At 44.4% G+C, this 23446-nt stretch overlaps 1 protein-coding gene across 3 annotated transcripts in view; it reads right to left on the bottom strand.

Moving 5' to 3' along the window:
• Positions 1 to 2117: 2117 nt before the first annotated feature.
• The window catches only part of ARHGEF28 (Rho guanine nucleotide exchange factor 28), a 130700-nt gene continuing 109371 nt past the window's right edge, over positions 2118 to 23446 (bottom strand). For all 3 annotated transcript variants that reach the window (XM_063320101.1, XM_063320099.1, XM_063320100.1), the window contains 3 exons: positions 19142 to 19621; positions 15673 to 15970; positions 2118 to 3151 (listed from right to left, as the gene is read on the bottom strand). In XM_063320101.1, coding sequence (XP_063176171.1) covers positions 2994 to 3151; positions 15673 to 15970; positions 19142 to 19621 — 936 coding nt within the window. In that variant the 3' untranslated portion in view covers positions 2118 to 2993. The remainder of the gene's footprint in view (positions 3152 to 15672; positions 15971 to 19141; positions 19622 to 23446) is intronic.

The raw sequence follows: 23446 nt of genomic DNA, 5'->3' as shown, positions 1-23446 counted from the left end.
ACTGGTAACAACAGACGAGGAGAAGGCTGAGGTTCTCAACAACTTTTTTGCCTCAGTCTTTACTGCCAGCCTCTCTCCTCACACCTCCCGGGTTGAAGGACCGCAAGACAGGGACCTGCGGGACAAAGTCCCTCCCACTGTAAGTGAAGACAAAGTTCGTGACCACCTGAGGAACCTGAACATACACAAGTCTATGGGACCTGATGAGATGCACCCCAGAGGCCTGAGGGAATTGGCTGATGTAGTTGCCAAGCCACTCTCCATGATATTTGAAAAGGCATGGCAGTCAGGTGAAGTCCCTGGTGACTGGAACAAGGGAGACATCGCACCCATTTTTAAAAAGGGCAGAAAGGAGGACCCTGGGAACTACCGCCCTGTCAGCCCCACCTCTGTGCCTGGGAAGATCATGGAACAGATCCTCCTAGAAGCTATGCTAAGGCACGTGGAAGACAGGGACATGATTTGAGACAACCAGCATGGCTTCACCAGGGGCAAGTCCTGCCTGACCAACCTGGTGGCTTTCTACAATGGAGTGACTGCATCAGTGGACAAGGGGAGAGCTGTGGATACCACCTACAGGGACTTCTGCAAGGCCTTTGACATGGTCCCCCACAACGTCCTTCTCTCTAAGTTGGAGAGATACGGAATTGATGGGTGGACTGTTCAGTGGATAAGGAACTGGATGGATGGTCGCATCCGGAGGGTGGTGGTCAATGGCTCGATGTCCAGATGCAGAGGGGTGACAAGTGGTGTCCCTCAGGGATCCGTACTGGGACCGGTGCTGTTCAACATCTTCATCAATGACTTAGACAGTGGGATCAAGTGCACCCTCAGCAAGTTTGCTGACAACACTAAGCTGAGTGTTGCACTCAATGTGCCAGAGGGATGGGATGTCATCCAGAGGGACCTGGATGAGCTAGAGAGGTGGGCCCGAGCAAACCTTATGAAGTTCAACAAGGCCAAGTGCAAGGTCTTACACTTGAGTCGGGACAATCCTCGTTGTCAACACAGGCTGGGGGATGATGTGATAGAGAGCAGCCCTGCGGAAAAGGACTTAGGGGTACTCATGGATGAAAAGCTGGACATGAGCCAACAATGCGCACTTGCAGCCCAGAAGGCCAATCGCATCCTGGTCTGCATCAAAAGAACCGTGGCACGCAGATCCAGTGAGGTGATTCTCCCCCTCTACTCTGCTCTCGTGAGACCCCACCTGGAGTACTGTGTCCAGCTCTGGAACCCTCAGCACAAGAAGGACATGGACCTGTTGGAGCAGGTCCAGAGGAGGGCCACAAAGATGATCAAAGGGCTGGAGCACCTCTCCTATGAGGACAGGCTGAGAGACTTGGGGTTGTCCAGCCTGGAGAAGGGAAGGCTCTGGGGAAACCTTGTAGCAGCCTTCCAGTACCTAAAGGGGGCCTAGAGGGAAAGTGGGGAGGGCTGTTTGCAAGGGCATGTAGCAATAGGACGAGGGGCAATGGTTTTAAACTAGAGCAGGGTAGGTTTAGATTAGACATTAGGAAGAAGTTCTTTACTGTGAGGGTGGTGAGACACTGGAACAGATTGCTCAGAGAGGTGGTGGAGGCCCCATCCCTGCAGACATTCAAGGCCAGGCTGGATGAGGCTCTGAGCAACCTGATCTAGTTGAAGGTGTCCCTGCTTACTGCAGGGGGGTTGGACTAGATGACCTTTAAAGGTTCCTTCCAACCCAACACGTTCTATGATTCTATGATTCTATAAAATGCAAACCATATGACACTTGGGGCCTTTATCCAGCCAAACCGCTGGTGCAACCTGCCCCATGAGCTGGGCAGATGTGAGGCAGCCCTGATCCAGGAGCTGTGCAGCTGCATCCCTGCTGCGCCACTGCCGATACCCTCAGTCATGCTAAGCAGCACCTGGCCAGTCCAGAGGGCTGCCCACCCCTGCTCCAACAGGCAATTCCTTGTTTTTTCCAGCCGAGGTGCCTGGAGCACAGCTGTGGCTGCTCTGGACCAAAGCAGGTGCATCTGCAGCAGGGCAGAGTGCAAACCAGGCAAGGAGACTTTATTTTTTTTTCCTCCTGTTTTCAAACTTCTTTGGAGGACCTGAAAATGAATCAAAGACACACTTTTGCCGAAAGATGTAGAAAATTTATTCAACTGGACAGTAATGCAGAAGTGTGTCTGAAAGACAAAAAGGCACAAAAAGTGTCCTGGATTCTCACTGCCTAATGCACAAATGATTCTGTGAACCTGAAAGCAGGAAGCTAGCTCTCTCCTACATGGGAAGGCAGCAGAGTTTCAGAAGCGTTATGTTAACTAAAAGCCTACCATTTTTCCCCTTTTCTTTTGACCAGTCAGATGGTTTCATCTGGTACATTTTAATGCGTAAGGGCACTTGCTGAAATGAGGTACACTTATAAAACAATAACAAACTGACTTACAGCATGTGCACAGAAACTGGCAGTAGTACCAAAAGGTCTGAGACATGAACAAACGCAATTATGCAATTACGTTGAGACCATAAAAAACATCCTCTTCTCAGCAGATCCTGAGCCAGGGGTTAAGGAAAATAACCCAATAGTTAAGGGTATATAGCACATTTCAGCAGAGACTATAGCCATCGTTGTCTTCTCATATCACAACTGTTAGATTGTTACTGATCCATACTCTAAAATCTCAACTAGTAGGCTCTCTTAGCTTGCCCTTTTAAAAAGAGAAAATCAACCCTAGCTTTCACAGCTCTTGGTGTCATCTTTACAATTCCAAAACCTTTTGTCTCCCCTGCTACCCATTGCTTCTTGCAAAGCATCTGAAGTCATGTCATAAATTAATGTTTATGAAACAAAGTCTTCCAAATAACTTAATTGTCATATTTATCACGGGGAAAATCTCGCATTGAATATTAGATACTATCCTTAAAGCCATTTGGTTAGACAGAGAGCAAGCATGGACATTTAGAAAAGCAAAACCAATTACATTTCCAAAGTAATACAGCGATTGAAAAATGAGCCATCAGAGGTAAACAATCTTCTCCTCTACTCCATCTCCACTTTCTGTCCCCTCCTGGCTCTCACGCTGCTTCAGCTGCAGCACATCTACCAGTGGAGGCGCGGTGAGTCCATTGTTTGGAGTGCTTGTCTGGATACCCTTGGGCTCTGGTGAACTCAGATCTGTAACACACAAGAGAAGGATATGTGACAATGCATCTTCTGCCATGCCTGTGCCATTGTAAAGAGCAAATTCTGACTTTTTCATTAGCATTGTCTAGTTTGCTGCACCTGTCTAGAAAGGAAAGCACTGTTGTGTTACAAATTATACTACAGCGCAGTGAGAGGTACCTTACCCAAATTTACTGAAATCTGTAAATGTGACTATACCTTAGCAGTTAGCTTTTCTACATCTGCAAAGCAATTTTTACCATAAAACCAAGCTGCATAACAATGGAGCATGTGTTCTCGTATCTAGGGATGTGAAAAGTCAATGGACAGGCTGCAATACTTTTCACTGTAATCTTGGCCCAACCAACCTCTGCTGTTACACCAGGAGGCTTAACTTTTCATTCTTCCCTCTGCAAAAAGGACTCTGCAGGAAGAAGGGGAGCCCGGCACCCCCCCCACAGCACGGGTAACACCAGCAGCAAGCAAACCCATGACTGGGGTCCTTTGAGCCCTAGTCATTCAGGCAGAGAGCTAAAAAGACATTTCACGCCTGCTCTGGTCCCTACCTCTTCTCATGTGTATGTGCAATGAAAATCTATTATAAAGGAGATTTGGGGTGTTCTACACACTGCGTTGCTCTAACTGGCGGCAATTTGAAATGACACCTGCCCACATTTGGCATTCCCCTGATGCATGTGGGTTTCCCCAGCCTTGTTCACTGAGGCAGGAGTTCAAGGCAAAGCAAGCTTGCTGGCACCCTGCAAAGCCTGGTCTGCCCGGCTGCTCCCCGCCATGGGGCATGTGGAGCGGTGGGAGACAATTATGCGATGGGCATGTGGGAACACATCGGATCGCTGCCTCTGCCTTCAGCACCTTCTCCTCTTTGATATGCACACAGCTCGGGGGAGCAAGCAGGCTTTGGGGCTTCAGCTCCCAGCGTAAGCCACATGCATGTTATACCTGCTGCTGGGACTGCAGGGCTGGGGCAGGGGCAAGGTATTTATACACAAGTGGTGCTTGGCCATAGTGGGATGACACAGAACGTTAAAGCAAAGTAATCCCAAATTCCCTTACTTTTACTGTTTTACACTGGAGTTAAAGGATCACGTTTCGGTCTTGGTGAAAATCCAGAGTACATCTTGACTGCAGGTGAACTATTTGCAATAGCAGAACTTGACTCCCTGACTTACTCGCAAAGCCCTGCTTTGTTAAAGATTACTTTTGCATTTACTTCTTTTTGATAGCCATATTAGAAAAAGATTACAATTTGCAGCAACAGAAGAAGCCAGGAATATCCTACGTCTGCTTTTCTTTATTGAAACTGGATACTTCAGTTTTATTTATTTATTAAAAAGAGCCCTACCAGTGAAAGGTCCTCAACCTCTAAACACGTATATTTTGGGGTAATTTTACCCACATTAATATTCCTTTTAAGTCCTGTGAGTCTATTCACCTTAACAAAGTTATGTGCATAAGAATACCAGGCAGTAAGCACTTATTTCAAAGATCTGTTTTCAAAGTTTATGAAGTACATAATTGGAGAAGCCTAATTACAAATTTGAAAAAACCCAGAAAAGAAAGAGAAACACCTTACATGCAGTTATTTTCCACCATCAAAACTAAACAGTCATTTCTTCACCAATTAAAACAGTAGCTGTTTCCAAACCATTTCTCATTAACTGTTAGAACTCTAAGCAGCAGAGCTGAGCAGTGGAAACTGTCAGCGTTCTGGAAAAACAAAACAGATTCTGTCACTATCGAAGTAAATGATTTATCACTACTTTAGCTGCTTTTTTATTGTCTTTTTTTTTTTTTCCTTTTAAATTCTGGAGCATCCAGAGAACCTGAACAGCAGGAGAGCACCCAGAAGGTGAGAGCCCAGCTGCCACTGGGGTGATGAGTGGCTTCTCAGCTGGAAAGATTGTGCCTAATCCAACCAAGGAGGGAAGGGGCTGGTTTTGGCTGCGCTTTGGGTGGCACTCAACACAGGCTCTGCCTAATAAAAGCACAATGTGTCCCTGGGCCAACATACTCAGCCTGCCAGTGGGGAAGGTGCCTGCTGTCTCCCTGCCTGGTGCCATGCTGGAAGCAACCAAGCCAGGAGACCAGCTGGCACCGCAGGCAGCAGTGCGATGCGCCCCGAGAGCAGCTGCTCAGGGAGGGTGGAAGAACTGCCAGAATTGGCAATAACAGTCTCAGGTGAAATAAGAGTGGGGAAAGGGGACCGATCTGCCAGCCAGCACTGGTTCTTGTTATGCAGAGCAGCGATAGCTGCCAATAAGCCTCCCCCAAGCTCCACAGTGCGGCGCAGGGCAACAAGATGCCCTCGGCCCTAAGCAGGAGAATGGTGTGAGAAATCCTCCTCTTTAAATGCTCTCCCAAAACAGGGAAGAACCCTCCAGGACAAGCCTTGACTGCATCAGCTGCTGCCTACTGAAGAACTCTGAGAGCTGAGGATGCTCAAAAAAAAAAAAAGGAAAATAAACCCATTATCCATGTAGACAGCAACACAATGCAGAGGAGGGCTGGCGAAGGGGGCTGCTACCAGAAAATGATGGCTGGGAAGCTCTTCTGTGCTCCCCAGGTAGCTGGGGCACCCACAGGAACCTCCCCAGCCCCTCCCCAGGCCTCTTCTCTGCTGCACTACAGCTGACAGTCAGAACTCGGTATGGATCAAGAGCCAGGTAAATAAGGACCATCGGCCTTTTATGAGCCTGCTTCGTTGCGATTGTAACTCACCTGCCAACATCGGCCACAAAAGGAGTTTTGTATCGTTCCCTTTCTTTCAATTCAGCATTTACTTATTCTCTCCTCTGCTCCCTTCCAACCTGCTGAGTGATGCTCGGGCAGGCTGTGTTCAGCTCAACAGCGCGCCCACCAGACCAGCACCCATATCACCAGCACCCAGCTAAAGTACTCCCACTGCCCCTGCCTGCACCCCTCCTGCCCCATCCTGCACCCTTTGCACACAAAGGACAAGCGAAAGCGACAGTACCCGGCCACCGCCTTCCTCTTGCTCGCTCACACCTAAGGAACACATTTTTTTCCTTTGTATTTATTCAAGTGCAGAAAACATTCCCAGATTTCCAAAGCTTTAACAAAGCTGAGCTGTAGCTCAGACACTTCTTCAGGGTCTTCTGTGAGACTCCCAGGTCCTCGCTCCCTCCCACTTCTGCAGTGGCCAAGGGCTGTCAGCATCTCACTGCACCCCGGCCCCTGGCGTTTACATGCACAGTGGGCACTGAATTTGGCACCAGGTCTCAAAAAACACTGGGAAAAATACTTTGACCCTGAAGCTACCAAGGAAAGAGGAGCCTAATCCATTTCCCAGCTGACTGAATAAGGCAGGAAATCAATCTGAGAATTTTGATGCTGCTATTTACTTTTAACCAGCCCAGCCCCATGAAAAAGCAGCAGCTACATTTCCTAGGCAAACAAGTACCTTCATGAACAAGAGGTCTTTTCACAAAAAGCAGATGAACAATTAGATCATAACAGATCCTACATTAATTAGTCTCATCTGCTTTTGGTGCATTTTTTTTGTTACAAGACAGAACAGAAAGAATTCAAAGACTATGATGAATAAAGTTTGCAACATAAGTCTTCTTCACATCTGTACTTCGATTTTTTGTTCATGATAAAAGTACTGGAAATGCCACTATTCTGCATGTTTCTGTTCTTTGTTTAGTTGTTGGCGTACATAAAACAATGCAATTGAGTTTTCAGTTTTTGCTGCATAATTCTTCAGAGAAGTTCTGTCTAGAGAATTTGAACCAAATTCTTGGCTAAGACAAAATTTACATTTATTCCACCAAAACTGCTTTATCTTAAAGCTCCATAATGGTTCCAACTCATCTATTTGATACTTGTCTTAAAGCTCCAGGTTTTGGAGTCATGTGATGATGCAGTCGTCTTTTATTAAAGCCCAGTAAACACACTATTTCTAACACTGGTGTTATCAAAGAAAAGATTTTAAAAACACCTCAAGCTCAGACACTGCCAGTGATATCACTTTAACATCAAGTTCAGAGCATGCCCCTAGGTTGAAATAATTTAAAATTTTAACCTACTTACATGGCTATGTTATCAGTTGTGTTGGCTTTAAAGCACACGGCTTCTAAACTATTTTTGGCTTGCCTTTTTTTTAATGCATATCAATAAGAGAGACTTAAAAATAGGTCTGACTCGAAATCATAACTTGTCTGTGCATTAAATACCCACAGTCTCACCTAGGCAGGGCATATTACCTGCCAGCTGTCTGCTTCTGCTTAGTATTAATTTATTTAGGTATGAATTCCCTATTAAATTGTCTTTGTGCTAAGCTTTGAAGCTTTAGATGGTCAATTACAGACACACACATGGTCCAACAGGTATTCTGCTAACAACGACCACATGTTTTATTGACCTACTTCTTTTCCAGCTCATTAAACACAGCTGCACTCAAATGATCAAGAGAAAATAACCATAAAACCCCAAGAACACCCTTCCTACAAAGGATCACAAGGAACGTGACCAGCTGCTGGCGCGGGCCCATCGCTCCACCCCAGGCAGTGCACCTCTCCAGGGGCAGGGGCGACTTGTCTGTCTGTCTGTCTGTCCGCTGACAACAAAACAAATCACGGGCAGCGGGTAACGCTCCTGGTTGGATGTCTGCTGGAGAAACAGAAATTCCATAAGGCTACAGACCCAAATAGCATTTCCAAAGACCGGGCAGAAGATGAAACCAGCCCCCCTGCCTGCTGCCGGCCAGCATTTCCCCACGCCTGCCTTCTTGCCCACACTTCCAATTTGCACCCTGCAGGTAAAACACCTCCATGAGGCTCCCTCTCCTTCCTTCCCTCCCCAAGAGAGAAACAGTTAGCATTAACCCTGAAAAAACACTGTCTCTGGCAGATGAATTCACTCCCTTTGAAACAAAAGGGGACATTTACACATCAAAACTATTCTTTTGAGCGCTCTCTTACCACAGACAGACATTATTGTGCTGATTAACTTTGCTTCATATTTTATGGATGGTTTTGGGTTTGTTTTTTTTTTTTTAAACTACAATTTGCTTTGAAATAAACATTAAATCAAAGACGTTGGAAAAAAATCAGTTCAGTCCCCAGCTTTTGGCCAGTCTTTAAGGTGCACCACAAAGGAGCATGCTCTGGACTTTGGCACGCACTTTCTTGAGTAGCAGAGGGCTGCTCTGTTACAGAAGCCAAAAGAGGGAGGTCATTTATAAAACACTCTCAAGTCTCCTCCTAAGCACCTTGGGTTTATATGGTAGTTTCCCAAGAACAGACCAGATCCATCACTTCTTACTCATAAAAGCTGACAAGATCAAAACTCAAAAGTGGCAGAGGAATACTAAGCCAATATACAGAATTGCTGCAGAAGCAAAAAGTAAGGCAAAGCAACTGTTTCAAATCAGCTACATTCTAATCTTACCCTTAAGTAGAAGCTGCTGCTTGTTGCTTAATGAAGAAAAAATATGGGCATTATTGTAATAATGAGCATCTGAGAGAAGCCTCTTATCTGATAGTCACAGAGATGCTTGTTCTCCCCAAGCTCAAAACCCAGGGAAATAGTCACTATTTTTTGACTGCAGTTTGTGTATTAACACAGCCATTTTTATCAGTTTTTAGTCAGGTCTGCAGGAAGTATATGCATTCATATTTTCTTCTTGCAGTCATCGAAAAATCACAGCAAAAATTGAATAGCTGCACATTCCCCAAGTTTTGCATTGTAAGCATAGGAAGTTTCAGGGTGTGATCGAGTATTTTGAAATGGGTGCCCTTTTTAATTGTTTGCTAAATGCTCTGTGAACATGTAACTGCTGTGAAAACAGTTTGCATAAAAGCTAAAGGGAAAGCTGTACATCAAAGCCGTAAAAAAGCACAATTATCAAATAAGCATGTGCCTTCATCCCTTCAGCCCTGAGTGCATGGAATGTACTTGGATCCACTTTCCTTTCTTCTGCTCCCACTTCTCTCCACTATGGCAACACTGGTCTTAGTCTTAAGCCTGAATTCATCACCACCTCCTTCTACCTTGCTTTTGCTACAAGTTATCTTCGTCCTTAGTCTCACAGCTGCCCCTCTGCAGACACCGGCTCTGCTTTGGTCCATCTGCCTCTGGTCCCATCCCACCCCATCACGCGCTGCAGCAACAGACAGACAGACAGACAATATTCCACAGTTTCTCAATAAATATTTAACAGCAGATGCTGCTGAGGAGGTTTCATATTACTAAGACTTCATTACTTTTACACAACGTGCTACAGGCCATTTCCTGGAATATGTAAAGTATTATACTAAATAATTAAAATGAGATCGTACTTTTCAAAATAAGCCAGACAGATACACTTGGTGATTCAGCGACATGATTGTACAGGGTGTGTTTGCATACTCAGTATCTTGCAAAATTTGATCATCCATAAACAGTTTCTCCCAGCCACTAGGATGCATTATTTATTCATACTTGTGCATCTATTTCAGGCTCTAACTCCATTACAAAACATATACAAACATTTTTAATGTACTGAAGCAGGGCACGCAACCAGGTCTCCACCCACAGATCACATTACCTGAGGAAAACACAGACCTCCCAGGGTATCTTCCTGACATCAAACAACAATTAGCAGGACTCTTGTTTTGTGACTGCTTTTCCTGAGAGATCACCTCTTTCCCTGCAGACTTGCTGCTAAAGTCACAGCTCTGCATGACCCTGAGCTGGAGCTGCTTCACTACAAACCAGCTGTCTGGCAAAAGACCCTCTTCTGCTTCAAAATGTGCTCCTTTCCCTCCTTCTCCTTCCCTGAAACCCCTATCTATTGGAATAACCTTACCTAACTAAAGAATAAATTTGTGTCTGAGAAATATGGTCCAAACCATTTCACTTTCATCAATGCCTGTAATTCCACTGACTTCAAAACCCACTGCGCTAAATTTGCTGGAACCATAAATACAAGGAAAACGAGAAAGATTTGGCCATCATCCTGTTGTTGTTTAAGAAGTCTGCAGGCAATGAAACCCTGAGTATGGTGTGCAGATTTACATCAACACAGTGGTACCTCAAAAGACAGGGATGGACGATCTCTTCACTCTAACCATCACCTTAAAGGTGTGCACTATTTTAAACTTCCCTCCTAATGAATGAGCTCTGAATGAGAAGATACCAGAAAGAAGAGAATCAGACAGGCATTACACAGGAAATTCTGTACTTACATCAGCATACAAAACTGCCTTAATTAGAAGGTTATGCAATACTGCTACATCTACTGTGATTATGTTCAGAAATGAGAAAAAGTATTTTGAGATGAGAAAATTAGTAACAGAACTACAAAACCCTAGTGCTGCAGAGCTGAAAAGCAAGCGTTACTTGAAATATACTAATTGCAGATGACATATAACGACATATTTTTCATTTTGGTATCACATTGCTGTGTGATTTAATCCCTTTTGCCATCTGCTTTAAACAAATGGCAGTGTTATTCCCAAGAGGAAAAAAATGCCTCCCCGGTGATTCACTTCCACCAAGTATCCCACAGACACTGATGTCTTATGGCACAGCACAAAACTCAGTGTTCTGTGGTACGGAGAGGAGGCAAAATTGCTGTTATCTGTTGCAGTATTAAAAGCAAGATCTTAATTGTTTTAATAAATCAATGTGATTTTGAACTTGGGAGACGGGAGTGCTCAACTTCATATTCCTGTATCTTACCATTTCATTTCATTCTCATTATAACTTACGTTGAGTACTGAATGGGATGTGTGCTCACCTATGTAGCCATCCATGCTAAGAGTAGAAGGGATATGTTGGACACAGAAAGGGCAATTTGGAATTAATCACATGTTCTCAATTTGGCATCTACTCAATTAAAGAAGACAAAAAGTTTAAAGTTGCTCAAAATGTCATATCTGCTCAGGAGACTCCCTGACAAACCGTGAACTCCACGGTCATGTCATCCTCCCTCCTTCACTCTTCTCAAGTGGAAGAACAACAGAAAGAATTTTCTCACTGCACAGGACAAACAGCGAAAAAATAGCAATATTAAAAATACTGTGAAGCACAGCAGAAAAACCCAAAATAGGCAAAAAAGCACCTTCACATGCCATTCCACAGGTAGTAAGGTGTTGGCCTGCTGTTGGCTATGAAGTATGCTGTTTAAATGGGAGACGTGTGAAGTGTGCGCTATACAGGGCACAATTACGTCCCAGCTTAGAAGACAAGCGGGTCAGATGTACTCAGAAGGAGTTCATACAGCAGCAACATACAGAAATAAACTCCCAACGGTCACATATGCAGAACTGTGATGACTTTTCTTGTGAGAGCTACTCATTATGTAACAGGTTCCAAGCAACAAAAGCAGTCTTAATCAACAAAGTCCTCAATAAAGGATCCCATTAACCACCTCCAGCGCTGGCAGCAGTAGCTATGCTTATTTGAATAAGGCCCTGAGTTACTGAGCTTCGCCCATTGCCAAAATCCTATGCTGACTTGGAACCACAGGGAAACAGCTTGTATGTCTTCAGGTGGCTTTAACACTGTAGCGCAAAGCACATTTCACCTGGATTTTATCACACTTGCATCAGCTTTACATTGTATACCTCCTCTAACTGCAACATATTCATCTTACTCAAATACAAGAAAAAAGCCAGGCCCATACAGCACCGTCCTCAGCCTCCCTGATGCAAACATATGCAGGTACTTTTATACAATGTCATTAGGCCATAACTGATGTTAAGGTAGCCAAAAAATAACGTGTTGTTCTAAACCTCATCTCAATTACCGATGGGAAACTAAAACAAATGAATCTAATGTACAGCTTTAAGAACAGGTTGAATAGAGCAATCACCATTAGCACAATCTGCCTCAAGGAACAGGAAGGGAATTTCTTACAAAGAATAAGGAAAAAAATGGAGTTATAGGATACTACACATTGTTTCTGGGGTTTTTCCTTTTTCTATTGCAAATTAAATTTTTTACATGTCTAGAAACCACTTTCTTTCATGAAACCACTGTAAATGTATTACTTTGCCAAAATCAATCTCATCTTATATGCATATTATGTACAAATTTCTGTCCTTCATAAAAGAATAAAATCACATTAGTCAAATAGAGCCCTATTTTTGCTCCCTGGTTTTGCATTGGGATGTTCATGAAGATCACAGATTTTTCTATGTTCCCCATAAAGACTTAAACTATGCTTTTCACTACATCATGCATAAAGATCCTTCACACTAACACTGCAAATGTCTGGGGGTGGGGGGGGGGGAACCCTCCCACAATCAAGTTTCATTGCAGTTTTCCAAATCTATCACTTTTCAACTCTATTCCCATAGCTACAACATCTGAATAAACAAAATGAAAAGAGAACAATGCTGTGCACTTCAAAGACTAAAAGAATTAAAATTGCACTGATTCCTGAAATCAAAGAGGTGAATCCATAGGTAAATCCTTAGGCATCACTTTGGCTAGTTAACCTGACGTGTCAATTAAATGCAAGAGTAATTTATTCAATTCTCAGTCTAGTCTGACACAAAACCTATACTTCCCCTGATTCCTAATTAGCAAAAGTACTTGTCTTCTTTCATGCAGATAATTTCATAACCATTAGTGTAAAGCATTAACACATTTTTCTTTCAATCATATTTTCCTCCTGTTGACTGACACACCTTTTCTAGTGAGTGTACTTGTGCCAGTTTCAGCTTTGTGGGAACTTGCCCCAAGGTCTTTAGGTGAAGTTCCCTCCCATACACATAAAACAATGATATATAATCATGATGCTAGCTAGCTATGTGAAGAGACATATGTCTTACCTTAGAAAATATGAATGGAAAATTATGCACTTGGATGATTGTAGCCTTTTCCATTTGAGTATATTTATGAAGCTAAATTGCACAGTACTTAACATAGGGTAGAATGCAGCATGATTAGCTCCTTGACAACACATTCAGGTGGTGCTTCTCATTAAATAATTTAAGGGTTTTTTTGACAGACCAGACTTCTTATAGGACGTCTAAAAATTCTAGGAAAATTAATCAAAACCGAACCATACACCTCGTTGAAAAATGCAGGAAAATGTCATAAAACATTCATCCACGGGAAAATATTAAGTTTCAGGTAACTTTCAGATACTTTCTAGGCTTTCTCTCATTGCATCTCTTGGTTTTCTTTCACAGTGATCAGAACTGACTACATCCTGCAGAGGTGTCAGGAAATGGAAGCACAAGGTCACGAGATCTCCTTAAACTTTGCTAAACTCTCTGGGGAAAAAGTACGGCCAAAAAAAAAACCAACAAAAAGGAACTCAGCTTCCTTGTATGAAATTTCCGTACTGCTCAGCTTGATTCACATTGCTTAGGAACAAGTGATTTACTTCACTTCCACGTGCAGAGCCATTTGCTGGGGCTTCGGATGCCATCTGTCTTGCAGGGGGAACTTTAGCGTTCTTCTCATTGCCCACCCCCCGTACGCTGGCTCCTGATGCATGACAGAAGCAAGTCTGAATCGTGCAGACTCATGCGCTGCACAATACGGTCAGAGCACAAAATACTTGTCACCCTCCGAATCACAAATGTGACTGTGGAATGTGATGGCACATCTCTCTGGGGAGAGGCTCCCAGCCCTGCCTGCTCTAGCAACGTGCCGGGGGGCTTCATGGCGCCATCTGCACCATCAGGATGCTGCAAGGATTTGCTGCACTGCTTTGCCAAAGGCTCCTTGTCACTCAACCAAGGCAGTAACTGCAGGTTTTACAGACATGACTTAGCCAGAGAGACTTACACTAGCCTCTTGGGCAGGCTTTGTAGCCAGTGCTCGTTCTCAGGCTGCTGGGTCTTCACTGCTGCCCTGTTACCTGGGTAAAATAATGATGTCTATACAATATGCAGTGATAGCAGCTGAACACAAAGCTGGCCCATTCTAGGTGAAGGGCATCTTTACACGCAGAAGCTCCACCAGCTTATCTTAGAATCAGTGCAATTAAACTGGTACAAGCCAGTTTAATTAAACCAGACGCTCTCATGTGGGCTCAATAGAAAGTATCCTGGTTAGCTTGCATCTGAACGTTTGCCAGTGCAAGCTAATCCACTTTGGAGAGGTTTAAACCCACATATGTGTTGCTTTTCAAATTTGCACTAGCTTAGGTAACCTATTACTAAAATGACAACTTCAGTCAAACTAGAACAAGTTTCATCAGGCTAATTATTTAGGCATTTTTAGAAATATTAATCTCTTTTACTAATCAGCTTGGTTCGCTGATTGTGGTGATGAGACTAGCCTGCCCTGCCTTTGATTATAAAATGCTATTTTGGCAATCCATGTACCAAGGACTCGTAAGGGCTGTAGTGGATGCCGGCTTAATACATTACAAGAAGTACTAAGGAGCAAGTTCCTTAATCAAGGACTTTTTTATTTGAACAACTTCAAGATTTGACCTAAGACAATTAAAAAAACATCGCACCTGTTTATGATTTCAACTTCCAATCCCGCTGCCCGCTGGTGTTTGCTGTGACCTGACCTGCATGCAGCTGGTGTGAGGACAGAAGTCATCCTGCACGGCCAACTGCAGAAAAATGGGAGCGTGGGCACTGCTGCAGTGTCGACTTGCCAAGTCTCACCTGAGTTTCACAAATGTACAGGAAAACCTCACCAGATTACTTAATCTATTACACCAAAAGTGCACCATTGTCCCCTAGGACTTCTAGCTGTTGTGGTCTTACATGCTACTCTACAACTCTCACAATAACGAAAGAACGAAGACACCAAGTCAGACCAAAACTAGCATTGTGCGACATGAGAAATAAACCCCAAATAGTTTAGAGTTTCTCATTAGCATGTTTTTAAGTCCTTCGGGGAATTTTCAGTGCAATGCAGTGCTCAAGACAGCTGTCCTCTTCCACTAATTTTTGGTAGCCATGGTTAATAACTGCCATGCAATCTACATATCGTTCTAGCAAAATACAAAAATAAAGAAAGGTAATGCAGTAAGAGCTATTTTTACTAACATGGAAAATTTTGTCAAAGATTATATATTTCCCTTAGAAGTGATGTAATTTTCTTTCCACAGCTATGGTCTTTCAAGATATTTTTGTTTCATTCTCAATGAAGAAAGAAGAGAGTGTTTGACCACTGATTATCACTTTTAAGATGGTAAATCAAAAGCTATTCTAACTAGAAATTATCCAGTAATGCACATATGTTCTGAAACAGCCAATAAAATGCACTTGAAAGAGCAAGAGTGACTTCAGCTTACAAAAAAAAAAAAAAGTCATAAAGAATTGGGAAAGGATTTGGAGGGAACAATACTCTGAGCACTGTTACGCAGACACAAACAGGTTTTGGGTTTTTTTCCAAAGTTTTCTGTGTTTCTGTTCTGGTCATTTTCTCACCTACTGTCAACAAGCTTGCAAAGCGAGATGCAATTGTTCTAGCAAAACCTATTGCTTACACTGCTACCAAGCTGTCTTCATACCTAGGACTATTCAGTCTGAGAGGTGGCAAACTGCCCATAATAGTTGTTAATTAAATAAAGTGTTAATTACCATCATTACTGGCATCGCTTCTTTCGCAGGAAGAAGACATCTGCTGGTAAGGATCAGCGGATGTCCACGGTGAACTGGTTAACATCCACTGAGAAGTAGTATCCGTTTTGAGGACCACACGATTTTCAGTAATCCTTGGTACATCAGCATTTGAGATGTTCAGCCCATACACACTATTGTCGTAAAAATGAAAAGCATCTGATCTTTTGCGATTGCTTATGGATGTACACAGTAGAGCTTCATTTAAGCAGAATCCAATTCCATCACATAAGCTGTCAGATTGATTATAACCTGTTGTCTGCAGAAGGGGAAAGAAAAACAGAGAACAGCATTTTCACCTTTGTCCAGCACCAGAATCATAGAACACAGAATATCTCAAGTTGGAAAGGACCCAGAAGGATCCTTGCAGGACTACCTAAAACTAAGCCATATGACTATGAGCCTCGTCCTGAACTATCCTTACATCAGGATACACAAAATCAACTGCCAGACAGAACGGGAATTCATAGCAAATAGTCACCTAATTTCACAGAAGTTAACCTCAAAATATGTTAAATTGGATGCGTGTTCAGGAATAAACAGCAATAACCTAGCACACTTTGCCTTAGCTCCCCTCAAAACACAGGAAAACTCAGTAACAATTGTGAAATAGTAAATTACAAAGGGCTGCTACCTGGGATGCACTGAGCTCTGCTGACTCCTTTCAGGGGGTTAATATTTTGCCCCATGGCTCAGTGAGGTACCACTTCACATATGTAAATCTGTGAAGACTGCAATCCAAAAATAACACTGTGCCTCACGTAGACAGGTAATCACAGAGAACAGGACTGCAGCAGTCAAGTTGGGGATGGCAAACAGCATTCAGCAAGCAGCCATGGCTCCCAGGGACTGAAAATGCAACTCCTGCAAAGACTCCCTTCCCACAGGTGTTTATCAAGGCCAAGCTCGCAAAAAAGCAGGAATAGCAGTGTGAGCTACTTGCAATGTCCGGCCATCCAAAACTTGCTAGGTTCAGTGTAATGGCAAAAACACTGGGCTGTGAATACTGGCTGACTGGCAACCACTCAGCCAGCTCTGCTGCTGCAAGGAGTACGGTAGTGGAAAATGCAGGACAAAGACAATCCCAAGGTGTGGAATGCACCCAAAGCCATGTAGTTTACTTGAAATAAAAATACAAGTAGTCTTACACATGAAATACTAGATTAAGAACCACTGCTCTTTGACACCCTGCATTTCATTATTTTGCCTCTCTGTCTGTGCAATCCTGGCCATCTCTGCATCAAGCTATTGTCATCCTTCAACTTCCTCTCCTCAAAAGATTTCAGCAGTCCCATCCATTAAAGCTGATGGGCAAGCTCAGTTTGAGTTTTGTTGTCCACTTCTAAAGCACTGCCAAACACGTCAAAATTGTACCACAAGCTATACTAGTAAGAAGTGCCTTCGTTGTTTGGGGTGGGCAAGCATATATGGGTAAGTCATGTTCACACACTGTTCACAAAAGCCGGATGAAAAGGGAGAGGTCAGAGGCCAATCCTTCACCCTCTCATGCAGGCACAGGCTCAGGTGCCGAATGGTCACTGGCCATTATGGGTCACTTGCCAGCTGAAAAACTAGGGAGGTGATGGCCTGAAGAAAGGCTCTACAGATTTTCTTGGGAAAATGAAAACCTGTGCGGAAAAAAAAGCTGTTTGGGTCAGTGAGCTTTCAATATACGCAAAAGCCAGGCAAAATGTTTTGATTTTCAGGTGCTTTAGAGAACAGTAATGGTAATCAAGAGCAGACCAAAACCAAGTCCCACCCCCCAGTGTCGAGGTGGGACTAAAGTCCAGGTCCCGCCTGGCAGGTGAACACCCAGACAGCTGAGTTCAGAGTCAGCCTCTACCCTTCACCCTCAACATAAACTTAATCATTTTCCATATTCAATACTTGATCGGCTTCAGAGCTACTTTAAATTGCATCCCCCTAATAATGACCATTTCCAAGAAATTCTTTACCGTAAGGGTGGTGAGACACTAGAACAGGTTGCGTAGAGAAGTTCTAGATGCCCCATCCCTGGAAGTGTTCAAGGCCAGGCTGGATGGGGCTTTAAGCAACCTGGTCTAGTGGGAGGTGTCCCTGCCCATGGCAGGGGGGTTGGAACTAGATGATCTATAAGGCTCCTTCCAACCCAAACCATTCTATGATTCTATACTGTCAGGGATGGAGCCACACACCAGCCTCTTCCCCTAAGGGGCTACTTGTTTCAGAGGAGCAGGACAGCAGGGTCTGACACACGGGGTTCATGGGAGCCTGGTGTTTCCCACTCCTGGAGCAGCCACTGTTTCTCACTGAAGACAGTGCTGTTTTCCAGGAACAAGGACAGCAGCCAAAGACTTCACTAAAAGCTCTATATGCCTCAAGCATTATAGTAATTTAGCCTTCCTACAGGAGGCAAGAGACACAATGTATCTTGCAAACATAGCAGCAAAGCAGAATAAAACACAAATTCTCACACTTAAAATTTCCACCACCTCAATTTAAGACCCACTGGCCTAAGCTTGGCTTCTGTGGGGCACCCAGTTTAAAATCACAGACTGGTTGAGGTTGGAAGGCACTTCTGGAGGTCATCTGGTCCAACCCCTCTGCTCAAGCAGGGTCACCCAGAGCAAGTTGCCCACAACCATATCCATACAGCTTTTGAATATCTCCAAGGATGGAGACTCCACAGCCTCTCGGGGTAACCTCTGACAGTCACCCTCAGTAAAAGTGCAGAGCAGACAGTGCTCAGTCACCCTCACAGTAAAAACATGTTTCTTGATGTTCAGAGGGAACCTCTTGTGTTTCTGTTTGTGCCAGTTGCCTCTTGTCCTGTCACTGGCCACCACTGAAAAGAGCCTGTCTCCCTCCTCTTTACACTCTCCATTTAGGTATTTATATGTATTAATGGGCCTTTCCTTCTCCAGGGTGCACAGTCTAAGCCTTTCCTCATGCAAGAGATACCCCAGTCCCTCAAACATCTTTCTGGCCCTTCACTGGACACCACTTCCTCCTCCACCCCATACACTACTCCAGGAGTGGCCAGAGTAGAGGGAAAGGATCGCCACCATTGACCTACTAGCAATGCTTGGCCTAATGCAGACTAGGAGACCATAAGACTTCTTTGTGACCAGGGCACATTTTTGGTTTATGTTCAACTTGGTGTCCACCAGGACCCACAGGTCCTTTTCTGCAAAGCTGCTTTCCACCTAGCTGCAACCCAGCATGTATTGATGCATGGGGTTGTTCCTTCCCAGGGGCAGCACTTTGTACCTCCCCTGGTTAAACTTCATGAGGTTCAAACAAAGCCCTTGGATATGCCTGAATCTCAGCTTCCCACATGCTCACTCATTACGTTACCAACCATCAAAACCTAGATGTACTAGTCTATTCATCAAGTAAAGTCTCTCTAGGTCTGCAGTCAGGGATATAACTACAGCAAAGAACCACACACCTCACAGGTGCCTGTGGATAACAACAGGCTACTTTGTTGACTTTGACTCCAGTGCCAGATGAGTTGCTTCTGAATTCTCATTACGTTTCTTTCTCCCTCCACCATTGCCTGGCCCTCCTGCAACCTCTGCAGGCTCTGCTGATAGTCCTGCAGCTGCAGTGCCAGGTCCTGTTGGCTCCTCTCCAGCAGCTCCTCCTGGTACCTGCACTCCCTCTCTCGCAGCCCCAGCCGGCCCTCCCTGACCTCCTGCTCCCTCTCCCGCCTCTCGCATTCACGCAGCCACCACTGCTGCCCTTGCTGAAACTGCTGCCTCAGTTTGTGTGTGTTGGCCAGCTCCATCCTTTGTTTTTCCAGATTCCGGTATTTTTCTTGTTCCAAAAAGAGGTTTAGCCAAGAACCGTGGCCCCGACAGGTCTTCTCACTCTCTTGCAGGAGTAAACTATGGAGCTCTCTGCGGCTGTCCTGGATAGCTAGTGCTGCCTAGACATCACAACAAAAGTAGAGAAATGTTTAAATATTAGCATTAATCCATTTCTGTATTTTTACACAGAAGCATTATATAAAAATACTTTAACCTCACAAAGTATCAGCACTTAATGCTTTTTGGAAGGTTATTCTGCATGCAAGTCAAGAAAATTCTGTGTTCATGCCTTTAGCAATAGATGTTTCTAAAAGCACTCAACCATTTCAAGCACTATTAACACAGCTTCTGGTTTACACATAGTATTATTGTATATGTTTATGTTACAGCTGTGCATATGCACTTCAGTTACAGCTGGGGTCCAGTTCTACCAGAGGATGTTAAGAGACATAGGAAAAATGATTTTTCATGGTTAAAGAGAGCATTAAGGCACTGGGAATGTTACACTCAACATAGTATTCCTAACACAGATGTGTCTTACACAGATAAAACCGTATTGTCTCCAGTACAGCTCACGCCAATCCTAAGGCTCTCCTTGCGAAACTGCAACAGCGCAGTCCTACTAACATCACTCCTGCAGGCACCTGCCACCATAGTCAGGTCAACAGCACCATACCGCTACATGCACCTGACCAAGATATCTGTGCCAGCAGAAATCTCCAGTAAAGTAATGATTTCAGTTTTGATGTTTCAATAGTTTATTTTACAACTGAGCATGCTGTATTCTGTCCTTCATAAGGATGTTGTGACATTGTTTGCATTAAAGATTGTGACATCCTCCAATAACACAAAAATAAATAGCTAGGATTACAAAGAAAGAAAAATAAGAAAGCCCTAGATCTGCTGAGGCACTTATTGCATAGCCTGTCTTCAAGGGTTGACATGGGAATCTGCTTCAGCAGACATTCCCAGAGAATTCCCACAGCCTCGTTACCCCATGCCATCCACCCCAGAAAGAGTTTGTAATTTTATGCAATGTGCAATTCCCACTTTTCTTGGCTCTTCCTCCAGTATTGGGTCAGTTACAGTGATGTGTAAACAGGGCAAGGACAGGATCCTCTGATTGTTTCTCTGCACCTATACTGCGAATTCACAGATCCCAAGCCTTACTTTACTGCCCCTCAGTGTTAAGCTATCTGTTTTTCAATTTTTCAAAATTTTTGCCTGAACTACAAGCTTTTTATTTTGCTTTTGTGTTGCTTCAATATGCTTAACTTCTAAATCCTAGGTTTCCCAGATTATTATGAAATAAACTAATGTCAAGAGGGTTTTAGGAAAGCAAACCTCCAGCTCTTCAAGGAGTTAGTCAATAGGACCCCCTGGGAAATGGTCCTCAGGGACAAGGGGGCAGAACAGAGCTGGCAGATCTTCAAGGATGCTTTCCATAGAACACAAGAGCTCTTGATCCCCAGGTGTAAGAAATCAAGCAAGAAAGGGAAGAGACCAGCACAGATGAGTTGGGACCTGCTGGTCAAACAAAAAGGCAAGAAGGAACCGCACAGGCAGTTCAAGCAGCATCGGGTGTCCTGGGAAGAGTACAGGGATGCTGCCCAGGTACGTAGGGATGAGGTCAGGAAGGCCAAGGCACGACTGGAGCTGAACTTGGCAAGGGATGCTAAGAATAACAGGAAGGGCTTCTACAGGTACGTCAACCAGAAAAGGAAGGTCAAAGAAAGCGTGCCCTCCCTGATGACTGAGAATGGCAAACTGGTAACAACAGACGAGGAGAAGGCTGAGGTTCTCAACAACTTTTTTGCCTCAGTCTTTACTGCCAGCCTCTCTCCTCACACCTCCCGGGTTGAAGGACCGCAAGACAGGGACCTGCGGGACAAAGTCCCTCCCACTGTAAGTGAAGACAAAGTTCGTGACCACCTGAGGAACCTGAACATACACAAGTCTATGGGACCTGATGAGATGCACCCCAGAGGCCTGAGGGAATTGGCTGATGTAGTTGCCAAGCCACTCTCCATGATATTTGAAAAGGCATGGCAGTCAGGTGAGGTCCCTGGTGACTGGAACAAGGGAGACATCGCACCCATTTTTAAAAAGGGCAGAAAGGAGGACCCTGGGAACTACCGCCCTGTCAGCCCCACCTCTGTGCCTGGGAAGATCATGGAACAGATCCTCCTAGAAGCTATGCTAAGGCACGTGGAAGACAGGGACATGATTTGAGACAACCAGCATGGCTTCACCAGGAGCAAGTCCTGCCTGACCAACCTGGTGGCTTTCTACAATGGAGTGACTGCATCAGTGGACAAGGGGAGAGCTGTGGATACCACCTACAGGGACTTCTGCAAGGCCTTTGACATGGTCCCCCACAACGTCCTTCTCTCTAAATTGGAGAGATACGGAATTGATGGGTGGACTGTTCAGTGGATAAGGAACTGGATGGATGGTCGCATCCGGAGGGTGGTGGTCAATGGCTCGATGTCCAGATGCAGAGGGGTGACAAGTGGTGTCCCTCAGGGATCCGTACTGGGACCGGTGCTGTTCAACATCTTCATCAATGACTTAGACAGTGGGATCAAGTGCACCCTCAGCAAGTTTGCTGACAACACTAAGCTGAGTGTTGCACTCAATGTGCCAGAGGGATGGGATGTCATCCAGAGGGACCTGGATGAGCTAGAGAGGTGGGCCCGAGCAAACCTTATGAAGTTCAACAAGGCCAAGTGCAAGGTCTTACACTTGAGTCGGGACAATCCTCATTGTCAACACAGGCTGGGGGATGATGTGATAGAGAGCAGCCCTGCGGAAAAGGACTTAGGGGTACTCATGGATGAAAAGCTGGACATGAGCCAACAATGCGCACTTGCAGCCCAGAAAGCCAATCGCATCCTGGTCTGCATCAAAAGAACCGTGGCACGCAGATCCAGTGAGGTGATTCTCCCCCTCTACTCTGCTCTCGTGAGACCCCACCTGGAGTACTGTGTCCAGCTCTGGAACCCTCAGCACAAGAAGGACATGGACCTGTTGGAGCAGGTCCAGAGGGGGGCCACAAAGATGATCAAAGGGCTGGAGCACCTCTCCTATGAGGACAGGCTGAGAGACTTGGGGTTGTCCAGCCTGGAGAAGGGAAGGCTCTGGGGAAACCTTGTAGCAGCCTTCCAGTACCTAAAGGGGGCCTAGAGGGAAAGTGGGGAGGGCTGTTTGCAAGGGCATGTAGCAATAGGACGAGGGGCAATGGTTTTAAACTAGAGCAGGGTAGGTTTAGATTAGACATTAGGTAGAAGTTCTTTACAATGAGGGTGGTGAGACACTAGAACAGATTGCCCAGAGAGGTGGTGGAGGCCCCATCCCTGCAGACATTCAAGGCCAGGCTTGATGAGGCTCTGAGCAACCTGATCTAGTTGAAGGTGTCCCTGCTTACTGCAGGGGGGTTGGACTAGATGACCTTTAAAGGTCCCTTCCAACCCAACACATTCTATGATTCTATGAAATTAAACATACTCAAATGAAATACTTTAAAATGAAACTATAAAACTGCACCTGAGTAAGAAAAAATAGGTTAAAACATTCAAATTTAGAATGAAATAGGAAAAAACTTTAGGCTAAGACCCTACAGAATATACACAATAATTAAGATTGCACTATCTAAAATGGGTTGAGTTTGCTACCAAAGGGTCAGAGGTACTCTTTACTTGTAGCTAGGAGAACATTCTAAACAAGAACCTAAAATTTTTCAATATTTTGAACTATAATTTCAGAAATTGGTACCTGAAATAATATCAGTTCAGTTGTAGCCATCATTTTACCTTCCCCCTAGATTTTTGGACTGTACACACATCCTGATTTGTGGTGAGATTGAACTCCAAGCAAGCAAACATTACTCAGTTCTTAAAAGAAACCTACCACTGCTGTAGAATAAAAATATATTATATGACAAC

The sequence above is a fragment of the Chroicocephalus ridibundus genome, chromosome Z (assembly GCF_963924245.1).
Source record: "Chroicocephalus ridibundus chromosome Z, bChrRid1.1, whole genome shotgun sequence".
Taxonomy (NCBI): Eukaryota; Metazoa; Chordata; class Aves; order Charadriiformes; family Laridae; genus Chroicocephalus; species Chroicocephalus ridibundus.
This window is presented reverse-complemented; position numbering and strand designations above follow the sequence as displayed.